We start from the raw sequence: 16887 nt of genomic DNA, 5'->3' as shown, positions 1-16887 counted from the left end.
TGGAAGTGAGATGGGTGTATATTCCCCTCAAAAGTCTTAAATGTACTCATGTTTTTCAATCAAATCACAACATGACCTAGCAAGCTGACAGCTTGTCGGAGGAAAAAGATTATCAACAACAGTAAGACAAATCTACCCATCACCCTACTTGAACCCCAAGACTCAAACATTTGGGAGACATCAATAGCAGAAGGATGTCTGTTTGTAATTGAGATGGGCTTCAGTTGAATTGTTTCTTGTTTGTAGTGTTAAATTGTAATTTGTAATTTCTGGGTAATGAGCCTGTGGCATGCCATCCTGAAAACTTGTGATCTTGTTTGACAGCTCCTGAATGTGAATGTTACAACTCCGATGATACATGGGATACATCACTGGCTGGAGAAAACTAGTCTTGTTGAGTTGGGTGGAAAGTCTTATTGAAATTAAGCTTATTATCTGTATCATGCTTTGTCATCCTGTCTGCAAGACACCTGCAGAGGAAGACAAAGAACACTTTGCATTTTTTAAAACAGAAAGGGGAAATTGTCAGAGCCACAGCCAGTCTGAGGCTGTACAAATTTGGCGATAATAAGAAACCAAATTTGGCTAGCCTAGTTTGTTATAGCCTAGAGGTAAACAAGTCCCTGGGTGAGGCAATCATAGGTTGGATTCAAACTCAAACAGAGAACCCCAGCCAATCCCATTCAATCCTTAATGAAGACGTATCATTGGTTGGGGAGTAGGGCGGTGTTGAAACCTTGACTAATCAGTTGCTGAAGCCCAGGAATTTTGAACCCCCTATAAAAGAAGGCATCCATCAATAAATCTTGTGTGTGGTCGCATGGTCTCTGTGTGTTCAGTTGTGTGCCTGTCTCCAAACTGCAACCCTAACATTACAGTTAACTTGACATTTTGGTTTTGGGCTTGTCATAACTGTGTAATCTCTATCTCTATTAGGTTTTGAGAAGATGTTAGAAATTGAATTGCATCCCACTATCACTTCCAAATCCCAGATCATGTTACCTCTGTAGCCAATACTAAAAGAAGGATACTGGCAGGGAAGGAAAATTACATGATCAGATTTGTAAAAATTTGCTTTCACTGAAGTCCTGAGAACATGAAAAGCAAAGATAGCTACAACTCTTTAGATGTATAGAAGCATTGATTCTATTGATTTAAGCCATTGATTCACAATTGCATCTCTGCCATCTAAGTGAATCTTAAGTGGTTGCAGAGAATGCTAGAATCTTTATTCAATGAAAATAGAACTGGAAGATTGAGAAGGTCAGAGGGATGTCTTGTCTACTAGTTGCTGAGAAAGTTAAAAAAAGTCTTCCAGCTCATCAACTTTCTCAACTGCCTTCAACATCAGAGCCTACAGCTGTGAACATTGCACTATTGTCCATATTTTTTTTTGATTAATAATAAATTGTGTCTGAAGATGTGAAAGAACTCTTCTACCTTCCACAGGAACCATAAGACTTTCTCAGAAGTCCGGAATCAAGTCCAAGACAGTACAAAACCCAAGTAATGAGAAACTTGCCCTTCTGTGAGTGCTTCCATCTTTACTATGTTAGTTTTAAGGGGTTTTGAATTCAGTCAGCTACATGTAACACATGCTGATAAATCTTCAGTTGCAAAAAACTAGATTAAAAGGGAAATCAAGCCACATGAGATCAAGCAGTGTGACTGTGGTCACAAGGGTTTGCAGGATGAGAGAGAGATGAAAATGTTGACTCCGTGATCAGAAGGCTTGATTTATTATTTTATGATTTATATTACATTATGACTATACTAAAAGAAATAGAAGGAAAAGTTCTCAGAAGGCTAGCTAAGCTAAGAATAGAATAGAATAGAATAGAATAGAATAGAATAGAATAGAATAGAATAGAATAGAATAGAATAGAATGATAACAAAGGAGCTCTCTCCGACTCTGTCCGAGAGAGCTCAGTCCTTGATTGCCCATTAATTGTAAACATCCAAGATGGGCCAATCACAGGTGGACCTGTTGCATTCCACAGCAGCAGATAACAATTGTTTACATTTGTTGCTGAAACATCTCAGCTCCAGCAGGAAAAATCCTAAGAAAGGATTTTAATGAAAAGATGTCTGTGACAAAGCAGTGCAGTTGTTGAACAGACCCAGGTTTGCAAATAGTTTAAATATTTCATTGCTCTAAAACAGAGGAAAAACCTGTGAAAAGGATGTATATAAAAAGCACCAATATACAAAACACACATATTTATCCTCCACTTGAAAGGAGATTTATCTTTAAATAATCTTGATATTTTTACCAAACAAGTTATATTTCTTTAAAAAGGAGCCTATGCAGTAGTGGGGGAAAATGTTGGAACCTAATCAACAAGAGGGGAGATTTAATCTGTGAAACAGATAGCGGCTGACAGGCAAGCTCTGTGTGATGTCCATGTATTAGAAAAACAATTAAGTTAGCACTTGACATGCTTTGGGTGCTCTCAGACTTGGGAGAGGAAGTTAAAGCCTGGGAGAAAGATACATTGCTGAGAAGTGGACACCAGGAATGCAGAATTTATAGACTACAAGGACATTTTGCAGAAACCAGAGATAAGTAAGAAACTAACAAAAACAATTCAGCAATTGTACTGAAACTCTCCCTATCTGGGAAAAAGATCATAAAAAGACTGAAAATGTGGACTAATTTGCATGAGAAGCAAGAAATTATTAACCAATAGAGGACAGAATTCTAATTAGTAGGAGAACGATGTAACTTGCATCCAAGGAACACTAATTCCTTTGTTTGCTAAAATGTATAAATTGTTAGAAGGTTTTATACTTGGTGTGTATTATAGGTGGATTGATTCCTCATGTACCTCAGCACTGAATAAAGCACTGCCAACTTTCTTAATTAACAAACTGGTTGGAGAGTTTATTTCCTGGTTTTCGGTGACAATATGGCTACTTTTAACTTGTATTTTAAAAAGCCTAAGATTTCTCATCTACACTTCCCTATTTAGGGAAAAAACCCAAATTCTTTCCATAACTGTTTACATTTTATAAAAAAGCTCATCATTATGCTGTTTGGTTTTTTCCTTTTTTCTTTTGTATGTTCTCTGTATTCTTCACACATATATTTGTAACTCTGTGGACTATTGTAATAGTGGCTAGTTTTCCCAGTACTTTTCCATGGCCTTTCCCTAGGCAGAAAGACAAAATAAATTCCAGAGCTCCAAGCCTTGAGGGATACAAAGCCTGTAATAGATAAGTAATGTAATAGTTGTCTCTCACAATTAAGAGATAGATATTATATAGATTTATAGTAATGTTAATGTAAGATGTCATTCCATAGTCCTCTTTCCCCTCTCCTTGTAATAGCCTTGGTGGTCAGGGCATTTAGGGGGAGGGCAAGCTTGTTACTAAGAGGCACGGCATGGCAACACCTGACCTCCAATCAAGTTACAAGAAAACAGTCTTCACCAATGGACAGTGAAGAAGAGTTAACTTACAGACTTTGGGAGGGGTTAGGGTTACATGATGCAGCACCAAGGGTATAAAAGGTGGAGCAGCCATTTTGTGAATGAGTCACGTGGCTGTAAAGCCACGGGAGAGAGCAGGCTCTCAGCGCTGTAACTTTTTCCTTATCCAGTCCTTTGTTGTAATTTTTGTCAAGGTTTAATAAACCTTTTTCTAAAATTCTAGAAGTGAGGCTTGTTTCTCACAAGGCCCCAATGCTATCTTGGCTCTTGCTGGGAATCAAGGCTATGAACAACTCTTCGAGATACATTTTATGAACAAAGCACAGCTAGTGCTGAGGGGGGGACTCTGGAAAAGGGGCTTGACCTGGGGGGAAGATTGCATCACCATTTGTGCTCCTAAATGGTGCTTTTTATCAATTATGCTAATTTCCTAAAACCTAAAAAATGTGCTGACCCCTGGAGGGGGTGGGCTTTTGTCCTGGTTTAGGGCAAATTTGGGAGAAAACCTCCAAAAGGGGCCCCCCAGAAAGCCAACCCACACGGCCCCTCCCCCCAACCAGTTCGGGAAAGAATTTCCTTGGAGAGAGGTGGAAAAAACCTGTTTATTCAACAGGCAAAGCACTCCCCAGCACAAAAACTGAACAATACCAGATGACAAAGCTCATTCATCACTTTGAAGAAATGACAAATTCAGAAAGTCTCTCCTGGGGGTGGTTGCCCTGTTATCAGTCCCTCCAGCGCTGGGAAAGGCTGCAGAGTAGGCCCCGGAGGCTGCAAAGTGTGAGCTCTCAGTGTTTCCTTGGGTCCCAGTCTGGAGCAGGTTTGAATGGTTCCAAACAGGGAAAGAAAAACAGTCCAGGGAAAGCTCGGATTGCCTCAGCTAGCTTAACTAACTAACTAACTAACTAACTAACTAAAAAGCAACAGAAGTGCAGTGTTCTGCCCCATCTGTGCCCAGACATGAACAGTGTTCCAGCAGACTGTGGAGGAGGAGTCCAGTCCCTGATAACAAAGCTCTGTGCTTCTTCTCCCCGCCTTTGCTCTCAGCCAGTCTTGAGGGCACAGAATATAATATCCAGCATAAACAGAACACACAATTGGGGATACAAGCATCATAACATCATCCTAGGACAGCTTTTGTGGACATCTTTCCATAAATGCCCCTGAAGGCCTTCAAATAAAGATCTATTCTTATATTACCTCCTTACTAAAATTATCTCAAGTTTCATTTCCAGGTTGGGAAAAAGGCAACAATCAGTCAGTTTGCACTATACCTTCTGCAGTGACTCAGCATTGCTATACTTAAACCAGTGCTATTTTCATGCCACTGGGTAAAAAGACTATAAAAGCTTAAGACATCAAGCTGAGGGTCTGAGCTCTACAATGCAATTCAGCACAATACTACAGGTACTTCTGACTTCGCAACAGAATAGTAACTGATTTTATAAACTTAGTGTTTTCAGAATTATTCTAAATAGTAGTTATATAGAAAAAAAGCTGATCAAATTGCTTATTACAAAATATTATGCCTTAGATTCCCCAAATGATTCAAAGTCTAGACATAAGTAATTTAATCTTTTGTTTAATTTCATAACTCTTGGGTAAAATATAACGACTGTTTAGTAGTGCATAGCATTAAAGAAAAACTGGAACTACTGTGAAGCAGACAGTGCTAATAAGAGAAAATGTAAAGAAAGTACTGGTGTGATGGTTTTGACTGAGTTAATGTTAATTTTTTCCACAGTACCTTCTATGGGTTTATTGGGTTTGCATGACCAGCTTTTGGTAGTGGGGAAGCTACAGGGGTGTCTTATGCCAGAAGCTTCCCCCATGTCCATCAAAGCCAGTTCCAGTCAGCTCCAAGATAAACCCACTGCTGCCCAAGGCCGAGCCCATCAGTGAAAGCAGTAGCACCTCAGTGATAACATATTTAAGAAAGGGAAAGAAATTACAGCACAGAAGCAATTTGGGCCAGCATAGAGAGGAATGAGAATATGTGAGAGGAAAAACTATGCAGACACCAGGGTCAGTGTAGGAGGGGGGAGGAGATGGTTCAGGTGCCGGAGCTGACATTCCCCTGCAGCCCACAGTAAAGACCATGGTGAGGCAGCTGTGTCCCTGCAGCCCACGGACGTCCACAGGGGTGCAGAGATCAACCTGTAGCCCATGTAGGAGCCCCATGCTGGAGGAGGTGGATGTGCCTAAAGGAGGCTGTGATCCTGTGGGAAGCCCCTGCTAGAGCAGGGTCCTGGCAGGACCTATGACCCTGTGGAGAGTGGAGCCCATGCTGGAGCAGGTTTGATGGCAGGAGATGTGACCCTGTGGGGGACCTACACTGGAGCAGCCTGTTCCTGAAGGACTGCACCACGTGGAAGGGTGTGTTATAAATGATCAGCCAGAAATCCAAATTAATAAATGCAAAAGATTTTATTTTCACGACCAAAATACAGTCCTTAAAAACCACAGCCAAAGAGACAGCGTCAAGCCCAGGGTAGGCGCTGGGTGAACCTAGATCTGACTTCTATCGCATCGGACCTCCCTCTGTTCACGAATGCTGTTTCCAGTGGGGCTGTTTTATACAGTTTTTTATGCCTGAGGCAGAGGTGCCTCGATTTCTTTTGTAACCCCACATATGTATGAAGGTTTCTTTCACTGTGCAAGGATGGACAATTGCTGTTTCCTGAGTAGTGGCAGGCGCTGATCATGTCAGGGGAAGTCGCATATTCAGATGTATGTTCCTTGGCGACTTCCGGTTATCTTGATTGATAGTATCTACCAAGTGATGATCACCCTTGGGTGTTCCCTGATGACTCCAGAGGAAGCCCATCTCTGCGGCCAGCCACATCTTTTATTAGTTAAACGAGGCATGGTTCTCCTGCTGCCACCAGAAGTTTTGTAATTCCAATGTAGTAATCTGTCTCTGGGCTGCTTGTGGTCAGAGGCTCGTTGGATTTTACAATTTTTATTTTATATATTCTTCTCTTAAGCATGAATTATTTTATAACATATATTACAGGTCCTACATTGGAGCAGTTTGTGAAGAACTGTACCTTGTCAGAATGAGTCACATTGGAGAAGGTTATGGAAAACTGTTTCCTGTGGGAGGGTGTGCTGGTATGAAATAGACTGATGGGAGAAATGAACCCCACTCAATTACCTTAAGAGAGATTTCAGGACAGAGTTAGAATTTAGTAGAGAGATTACAATACATGCAATGATACTCAGAAAGATGGCTTCAACCCACAAAGTCAGAGTATAACCTGGCATCCTGTTGGTCAGGGTGATGGTCGCAGTCCTATCAAGTGGTGGTTTTGTAATGGGTCAAAACTTTAGGTTTGTTCATCAAAGATGACAAAGTTATTCCAGTAAGACTGTTGCACCACCTCTAGTTGTTTGCTTAAGTAAATTTCCAGACTTAAAAGGATAAGGAAGGTGAAACCAAAGACAATAGGTTTCACAAACATTTGTTTATCTGTTTAGTAAACTGTTAATATGGGTGGGGGGTTTGCTATGATTGATAGCACAGTATCAGCTTATCCACTCAGTAAACCTAAGATTCCAGGACCTCAGTAGATTGAGCTTTAAATTCCAGGAATCAGACAAAGGAAAATACCAATCTTCATCTTCAGACCTCCGGGGGGTGGACTATGACCACCTAGACACAAAAGAAGAATATGCAGAGTACTACACATTAACCCGGAAGCAGGACTGTATAACAACTCCATGAAAAAGCAGAAGAGTGCGGCAGTGTTAGAGCGGAGACTCTCCTGTCGCCCAGCGCGCCCGGGGCGCTGACTTTGCCTATTATCGCTTGCTGTATCAATTAATACATTTCATTTTATTTGGACTTATTAGTCGGTGATTAATTCCCCACCGCAACTAACCTATAACAGTTTCGGTCGAAAGCAGTGGTCCTATAGAAGTATTGGTCCTCCTCTGGATATGACGAGTGGTGGTATTGGTGGTGTCCCAAATCCCCAAAATCAGAGATTATATATGCTTAGGTTCAGGTGGTAATTGTCAGTACCTCCCCCAGGCTGGGAACTTTCACAATGGAATGATGTAATACTGTGAGTCATTGCAGCTGCCTATTCTGCCAGTGCCATTGAGTCCATTATGGCCCATTACCTGAGGTGACCACCTCAGGATGGTTGTGACTGTGCTGGTGCTTCCCCAAAAAGAGTTATCACAGCTGAGTCATTGGTGTGAAGAAAAAGAAACACTACCCTGCCTTGCAGCGTTGCCTCTTTTTTCCTTATCTCATTTAACATCTATCTTGTAGCCTGAGGTGTCAAGTGTGCTCTGGGCAGCTACTGCAAATGACCCATCATTAACAGTGTGTCAGAAATGAGGTAGAGAGGAGTCCGAATATACCTTTTGTTACACCCACATACTGCTAAACTGGCACTCTACTCCTGTAACCAGGACAGAGGGAATCCACATTGGAGCAGGGGAAGAGTGTGAGGAGTCGTCCCCCAGAGGAAAAAGCAACGGCAGAAACAACATGTGATGAACTGACCACAACACCATAATGTAAACATCATAAAAATTACAAAGTAATTAGGTTGAAAGGGACTTCAGGAGGTCACACTCCTGAGTGCCACAAAAAATAATATAAAAAACCAGAGAAGGAATCAAACAAAAGAAAAATCATCAAACTTACCATGGACTTGATTGATTTCTGAATTCTGAGAAAGAATTTCATCTGCTAATTTCTGAGCAGTTGGCAAAACTTCTGTATGGTGCACTGTGATCAAATACTGAACAAATTTTTGTAGTTGGTCTCTGTTCATTTGAAACAGTGTCTCTGAAATGGGAAGATGCAGTTTGACCTGATCTGGCTTGCGGATCCGGTATAAAGAGAGTGCAACAACGTGGGCACAGTAAAATATGTCCTTGTTTCCACAGCTACAGGTCACTGAGGTAATCTTGCAACGATCAAAGCTGATAGCTACATTGCAAACAGTTTCTGGCTCCGATTGCATTGCAGGGTCTGTCACAGTGCCACTCAAGTGGAAACCTGTGAAGGGAAAAAATGGAGGGCTTACATTCTTAAATAAAGTACCATATCTCATTTTTGATAACCTTTAATTAATCTAGCAAAAGTCATCATGTATTTCTGAGAAAGAATATATCTCATAGAACTTGCTTTAATTACAAGTATGATGAACGCTGTCTTTCTGTCATACTCTTTTTATATCCAATAAAATCAAAAGGAGCTGGTTTACAAGCCCTCTTTGCCATTCCATCACAACATTCATAGAAGTTTGATAGTAAGAAAAAGTTACTTCGTAAATGATAGCTGCAGAAGCAGAGTTGCATCCAATTAAGACCAATGTGAAATTCCCAGTAGTTCAGCAAGCTGGCAGCAATTTTCCAAACCTCACACCAGTCTGCACTTACCAGCAAATTTACCCATTCTCTCAATAAGAGGAAAGTAGTGCACTCTAGTGGTACAAACCCTGGTCCTAATCTCAACTCTGCCACCGATTCACTGACACAAGTCACTTAACCTCATTCCCTTCACTTCTCCCACCACTGAGCTGATGCTAAAGCTCATCATCAACCCAAGCAATCTGGTAGGGCAGCTATGTCTTTGTAACTCTTGGGAAATGGAAACTGCTGCAGTTACCAATACACAGGATATCAGATTCATAATAGTCAATGTTATAGATGGATAATGAGATGATTGGCTCTTACAATCAGGGATAACTATTGTGTGAATATTAAGAAAAGCTTTAGTGATGTATAGTTATGTTATTGTAGTTTAGATGTCCTCTGTTCTCCCCATAGTTCCCTTTTTCCACCCTGTATTGTGACCATCAGACAGCCGAGGTTGTCTAGGACAGGTAAAAAAGAAGGCGTGCACATGTGCCCCTTGCATGGGGCAGTTGGGAATGGAAAAGCTTGTTGCTTAGGGGGTGCGGCATGGCAACACCTGACCTCCAATCAAGTTACAAGAAAGCAGTTTTCACTGATAAATGGCAAAGAAGAGCTGACTGACAGACTTTGGGAGGGGCCAGGGCTGGCTGATGCAACCCCCAGGGATATAAAAGACTGAGCATCCATCTTGAAGATGAACTGGCCATGTGATATGCACGAGGGGCAGTTCCCAGTGCTACAGCTTTTTTTCCTTATGTAGTCCTTTGTGGTATTTTTGTTATGGTTTAATAAACCTTTTTAAATTTTCAAAGTGAGCAGTTGTCTCTCACAGTCAATGAGATATGCACACACTGTTTCAGAAGTGTGCATCTCCACTTGGCATGATAAGGCATAAGGCAAAATAACTCTTTTTTCTTATATTTTAAGAAGATATGGTATACCATAAGAATGATCTTTACTTCAGCCACTACTCCACAGAGCACCCTGTTGAACCAAGGTCTCAAATGCTGTTCTCTGAATATCAGACCTGAGCCCATCTCTGTTTTCCCAATGTTAAGGCCCAGCTTTAGCTCTCAGTACTTTATCACTGCAGAATTTGGGTGTTTCTATTGGATTTTATGTAAACATGACATTGATTTTTGGTTCAGGCATTAATTCACAGGTATAGCTACAAAGCAATACAAACAAATTACATATAATCAGTATTAAACTTGAACAGACTGCATACATACAATCTGGAATGGATATTACAAGTAACGTGCTATACATTACTTATAAAGCCACACTCCCTCAAAGTCCAAAACTGATTCAGTATTCTTGTATTTCAAGAAAAGTATGTTGTAGGAAGCAGTATCACATGAAAATTAGGGAGTAAAAAAGAAATATACACATAGCTATAGTCCAAAATATTGCATCTCAATTTGTTTTTAAGAAACTCTTTAATCTACTGGAAATGAAGTGGAAAATCTAATTTTTTCCATTTGTTTATACTGTGTATTTCAGAGCAGGTTGTGCAGTCAGTATCACTGTCTGGATTTCGTTCAGCTACAGAAATGTGATATTCTACCAGAAGTCATAGACACAGACTCTTGATTTTTGCAAGATAATGTTTATCAGTTAGAGTTGAAGAGGCAGTAAGCTGTAAAGTGCACAGATACAAGGGAGGGGGGAAGAGGATGAAGAACCCCAGGCATACTTGGCATTCTTGCTCTTGGCTCCACTCAACACATACAGAGAAGGGGAAGGGAATTGTCCCTTGAATAATGAGCTCCTCCCTCTGCCTTTCCCTTTGATTTTTAAGTAATCATAGCATGCTCCCGTCAGTGCCCTCTCTCAAAAAAGAGGTATTGTTAAAACTTGTTCAGCTCTATTTCAGGTTAATTTCCAGTAAAGAAGAGATGTATTGGTGGTCTCAAGGAAATTGTATAGGAGATATATTTTTTTTAATATCACTTTCCTATTAAGTATATACCAAAGTCTCTCATTTATGACCTGAGAAAAAGTGTAACACTTGAACACTCAAGTGGCCTGATCCTACTCCTTCCTGCTCTCAGTAAGTAGCTGAACTGGGTCTTCTTGAGCTGGAGTTCATTTTCCCATAGCAGCCCTCCCAGTGCTGTGCTTTGTATTGATGGCCAGGAAGGTGTTGATAACACATTGGTGTTTTGGCTACTGCTGATCAGTGCTGGCACAGCATCAGTGCTGTCTCTCCAACATTCCATTCCATCAATAGGATGGGGATGGGCAAGACCCTTGGAGGGCACACAAGTAGGCCAGCTGATCCAAATTAGCCAAAGGGATATTCCATACCATATGATGTTAGCTCAGATATATAAGCTGAGGGAGAGAGGAGGAAGGGAGGGAATTAATGAGTTTTCAATGTTTGCTTTCTGGAGGAAGTTATGTGTGCTGAAGCCCTGCTTCCCAGGAAGTGTCTGGACATTGCTTGCTGATGGGAAATAGAGGATAATTATTTTTTTTCCCTTTGCTTGTGTGCATACTACCTTTCACTTTTGCTTTAGCAAACTGCCTTATCTCAATGTTCTAGTAAAAGCTCCCCTTCTCATGGCCATCTCTGATGATGACAGAGGGGGACTCAAGGATTCTTCCCTGGCAGAACTTCTGCTTACAGCTAAGATGGGAAATGAGGAGGTAAATGAGGAGGTAGAATTCTTAGTAGATACGGGAACTAGTTACTTGGTGCTAAATACAGTAAAAGGAAACTTGAGTAATGATTCTATAACAATTATTGGTGCAACATGGAATCACGAAACTCAGCTATTTTTCAAACACATTGATTTTAAATTAGGAAAACAATGAATGACTCACCAGTTTTTGTATCCACTCAATTTGCCAAAGCATCTCCTTGGGACAGATTTATTAGAAAAACTAAATGCTGAAATCAAATTTAAAAATGGAAAAATAAAGGTTATTATCCCAGAACCTAATTATGTGGAAGCCTCTATTTTTGCACTAGTCTCTGAAATTGGACATGATCCATCTGCCTGTATCACTTGAGGATGCAGTAATTATGATGGTCTGAGCTGGAGAGGTGCTGAAACAGAGCGGGAAATTTTCCAGGGTGGAAATCCATTTCGGATTTAGGTGAAATGTGCCATTTTGAATTATTAAATCTGTAGCTTGCTAGCATAAGTGAACCTGTTTAGTCTGCTAGCTTTGCTGCGCTCACAGAAACTGCCTCAGCTGAGAAAAAAGGAATGCAATCTCCCAGCTGAAGAGATAAGAAGGGCCCCTTGAACTTTTAAATGAAGAAAAAATCCTAAAGCTGAGGCTGCAAGAGACCAAGAGATGGACAAGATGACCAGAGAGTTCTCTCTGTACAAGGACTGATAAGGACTAATTGCAAGTTGCAACCTGAAACCAGTAAAATGAATATGCATGAAACTATTGTGAAACTCTATGCATATGTACAACTAAGGGGGGGATAAAAAAGGTTAGGGAATTCTCAGGGGTGCACATGTCCTTTAGGGAGGAGCGATCCCCACATGCATCCAGTGCTGTAATGAACATACCAGCTTTCCAACTTTTACAAAGTTGCGGAGTTAGGTTTTTTTTCTGCAAATCAGTGCCCAGGAGATCCAAAAGAGCAGAGCCTGTAAAGATTGAATTGAAAGCTGGAGTGGGACCAGTAAGGCAAAATTAATACCCTTGGAAATAGAAAGTCGCAGGGGGTTATTATCCCTTGTGGAAAAATTTATAAAACACGGCCTATTGAAGGAATGCAAATCCAAATTTAACAAACCTAATTTGCCATTTAAGAAGGCAAATGGAAAGGATTACTGGCTGGTACAGGATCTTAGAGCCATAAATTAGATAGAAGAAGATATACATCTGGTAGTAACAAAACGTTATACCTTGCTAACAACCTTGAGTGAAAAATTAAAATAGTTTACAGCGTTAGACTTGAAAGATGATTTTTCATGTATCCCTTTGAGTACTGAAAGTCAAGAGCTTTTTGCTTTTGAATGGGAAAATCTGAACACAGGGAGAAGAACCCAACTGACTTGGACAGTTCTACCGCAAGAGTTTAAAAATAGCCCCACCATAATCAGAAATCAATTGGCAAAAGAAGTGGAGGAATGGATAAATCAGAACCCTATTGGAGTCTTGTTACAGTATGTAGATGACATTCTGATTGCCACTGAAACTAAACATCAATGTTTGGATCAGACTGCGACATTGTTGAATTTTCTGGGACTAAGTAGATAAAGAGTATCCAAAGACAAAGCACAAATAGTCCAGACCACAGTAACCTACTTGGGATTCGAAATCTTTCATGGACAAAGGAGGCTGGGACAGGAACAAAAAAAAGCAATTTGCCAGCTCCCACAGCCACAAACGGTAAGAGAGATGTGTGTCTTTCTCAGGATGATCAAATGGTGTTGCCTATGGATTAGCAATTATGGGCTGCTAGTAAAGCCACTGTATGAGCTCTTGAAGAATGTTCAGAGGGATTTTATAGTCTGGACTGATGATCCACAGGCTGCCTTTTTACAACTCAAGTGAGCCCTTATGCAGGCACTTGCTTTGGGGCTCCCAGACCCCATGCGGCTGTTTGAACTATTTACTGATAAAAGACAAAACACAGCACTGAGAGTGCTGTCACAGTTCCTCGGGGACCAGAGGTGGGCTGTGGCCTACTTTTCAAAGCAACTAGATAATGCCAGCCAAGGCTGGCCTAGTTGTCTGAGGACAGTAGCAGCTACTGTTCTCTTGATCCAGGAAGTTCAAAAACTGACTTTGGGACAAAGCATGGTTGTTTATGTATCACATATGGTGTAGTCAGTGCTTGAGCAAAAAGGAGGCCACTGGCTATCTCCTAACCAGATGCTAAAATATCAGGTAGTCATGCTGGAGCAAGATCATGTGACACTCAAAACAACTTCTATTGTTAACCCTGCTATGTTCTTACTTGCCCAACAAGTAGAAGGAACCCCAGAGTATGATTGCTTACAGACTATAGAAGTGTGCTTCAGCAGACCTGACTTAGGAGACTGACTCTTGGAAAGAACTGATTGGGAATTGTTTACCGATGGGAGCAGTTTTGTCCAAAATGGAAAACAATTATGTGGATATGCAGTGACTACACACCATGAGGTAAACAAATAGGGGGCACCCCCCTCTAATGTTTTGGCCCAGAAAGCAGAACTAATTGCACTCACTCAAGCATTGGAACTGAGTAAAGGAAAACGAGTTAACATTTGGACTGATTCAAAATACGCCTTTGGAGTGATACATGCACACATGGGGCCATCTGGAAAGAAGGAGGCCTTTTGACATCTCAAGGTACATTGATCAAAAATGGAAAACATATCTTGGATTTACTTGAAAGTATCCAGAAACCAGCAGAAGTTGCCATCATGCATTGCAGAGCACACCAAGCAGGTAAGACCAAACTGGAATTGGGGAATCATTTAGCCAATAAGGCTGCCAAAGAGGCTGCAGAAAAAGGCACATTAGAAAACAAATTTTTATCTTTAATACCCCTGCCAGAGTTACCTCTCCAAGTAGAGAAACCAGAGTATAGTGCTAGGGACTGTCAATTAATTGAAACCTTAGAAGCAAAATTTGATCCTCAAGGCTGGGCAGTCACCCCAACCAGGAAAATAGTAATCCCTGAACAGATCTTGTGTGAAATAGTGGATCATGAACACAAAGCCACTAATTGGAGTACTGAAAAACTTTTCAAACATTTGCAAAAATCGATAATTAGGTCTAAAATGGATCACAATGTACAGTCAAGAATCCAACACTGTATAGTCTGTAAAAGAAACAACCCTAACACAGCTAACAAAGTAGTGCTGGGAGCCATAAAATCTGGAAATATTCCAGGTGAATACTGACAGATTTATTTCACTTAATTGCCCAGAAAAGGGGGATATAAATCCCTCCTAGTTCTGAAGGATATCTTTTTTGGGTGACCAGAAGCCTTCCCTTGTCACACCAACCAGGCTAAGTAAGTGACTAAAATACCGTTGAATCAAATAATACCTACATTTAGGGTACCTTTAGGAACATCATCCGACATAGTTTTCCACTTTATTGCAGAAGTGGTACAACAGGTTAGGAAAGGCTTGGGAATAGCTTGAGATCTCCATACTCCTTATAGGCCCCAAGCTAGTGGCAAAGTAGAGTAAGTGAATTATACAATCAAATTGCAATTGGGTAAAATATGTCAGGAAACTTCCTTGACATGGGTCCAAGCCTTACCTGTTGCACTACTTCTAATTAGAATTCAGCCACAGGGCACCGGCAAAATAAGCCCCTATGAGCTGCTATATGGTCAACCCTACCAAGTTCCACACATTCCAGGAAACACACACATAAAAGGAAGGGTTTGAATAATTTCCTCATTTGTCTTTGTAAAACTTTACACGATTTGCAGTGAGCAGTGATCTCCAGGCTGATGGGATTGGAGAAACCAGTGCATGAGTTCCAGCCAGGAGATTGGGTCTACTTGAAAGACTGGGGAACTGTTCTGCACCATCCAAAGTAGAAGGGACCTTTCCAAGTACTACTGACAACTTTTACTACACTGAAATCAGACATAGTAAAATCATGGAGACATTACTCCAAAATTAAAAGGGATGTAGCCCCTTGGTTAATCAAACAGTTGTCTGAGAAAAAACAAGATGCCTAAGTCTTGTTTTGCTATCCTGACAGTAGTTAATTCAGCCTTGATTTGGGAGAAAAATTTCCATCTAGTTTTATTGAGACCATTTTGGTTTTTGCCTTTTTTTTCTATGTTGTCTGTATTCTTTGCACATATATTTGTAGCTCTGTCACCTATTGTATTAGTGGCTGATTTTCCCAGTAATTTTCCATGGCCTTTCCCTAGGCAGAAAGACAAAACAAATTCCAGAGCTATAAGCCCTGGGAGGTACAAGGCCCCAATGCTATCTTAGTTCTTCCTGACTATCAAGGTTAAGAACGACTCTTCAAGATACATTTTCATGAACAAAGTACAGCTAGTGCCAAGGGGGGAGCTCCAGAAAAGGGGCTTGACCTGGAGGAGAATTGCATCACCACTTGTCCTCCTAATTGGCACTTTTAATCAATTATGCTAATTTCCTAAAACTTATAAAAATGTGCTGACCCCTGGAGGGGGTGGGCTTTTGTGGACATCTTTCCATAACTGCCCCTAAAGACCTTCAAATAAAAATACACTTTTATAATACCTCCTTACTAAAATTATCTCAAGTTTTGTTTCCAGGTTGGGAAAATGGCAACAATATTACTAAATGTGATCCAAGTGTTGCACAAAAATGGGAGAAATTAATACTAGTAGAACAGAACAATGTAGCCTTGGGAGAAGTAAATAAAGGATGTAACTTAGGCAAACAAGTCATACAAAATGCAAGCAGGATGCCAGCTCAGCTCTGCAAGGATGACAAAGCAGAAGTTATGTGAAACAATGATATTCAAACCGGGGGTCAAGGAACAGCCACCTAGAAAGAACACTGGACATTGAAGACCACCAAAGACCCCAAAGAACCATATAAGGACTTCTGATAAGGAATACGACTATGTAAAATAAAGTAATACATATACATCAAGAAAGCAGGGATAGCTAATGAATATGTAATCAGTGTGATAAAAACTCTGTTTACCTGATGCTCAGGGCACTCAGTTAGAGGAAGGATCTTCTCAGTGACCAGCATGCTACAATAAAGAATGCCTGCTTTCTAACACTCAAAACTGTGTTAGAAAGTTTCTATCTGGCTGATTTTGGTATAAAAACCTAAGGACATCTAGGAAGAGATACAACATACAGATGGGCTTGTGATCAAGGGGGGGACCTGACCATGGGGGGCTATCACACAGGTTATTCACAAATGTGAAACATGCTGCAAAATTAAAAGAGCTACGTGAGCAAAATCTCCCTGGAATAGAAGGCAGTGAATGGGTTTCTGATATGGTGAGGCCTGGCAAATTAACTACATTGGACCACTGCCATGAATACACCATGGCAAGAGCTGCATACTCACCATGCAACGACTGGTTGTCTGGAAACATACCCAGTAAACTGTGCTACAACTCAAAACACCATCT

At 40.8% G+C, this 16887-nt stretch overlaps 1 protein-coding gene across 3 annotated transcripts in view; it reads right to left on the bottom strand.

The window, feature by feature from the left end:
- LOC141726905 (zinc finger SWIM domain-containing protein 6) overlaps nt 1–16887 on the bottom strand; it is a 330987-nt gene that overhangs the window by 95385 nt on the left and 218715 nt on the right. For 2 of the 3 annotated variants that reach the window (XM_074531999.1, XM_074532000.1), the window contains exon 2: nt 8096–8452. In XM_074531999.1, coding sequence (XP_074388100.1) covers nt 8096–8452 — 357 coding nt within the window. Of the gene's footprint in view, nt 1–8095; nt 8453–11643; nt 11720–16887 lie in introns of those variants that run through there. The other variant, XM_074532001.1, reaches the window with a different exon arrangement.

Source organism: Zonotrichia albicollis, chromosome W, assembly GCF_047830755.1.
Source record: "Zonotrichia albicollis isolate bZonAlb1 chromosome W, bZonAlb1.hap1, whole genome shotgun sequence".
Taxonomy (NCBI): Eukaryota; Metazoa; Chordata; class Aves; order Passeriformes; family Passerellidae; genus Zonotrichia; species Zonotrichia albicollis.
Note: the sequence above shows the minus strand (reverse complement) of the source record. Positions and strands in the feature narration are given on the sequence as shown.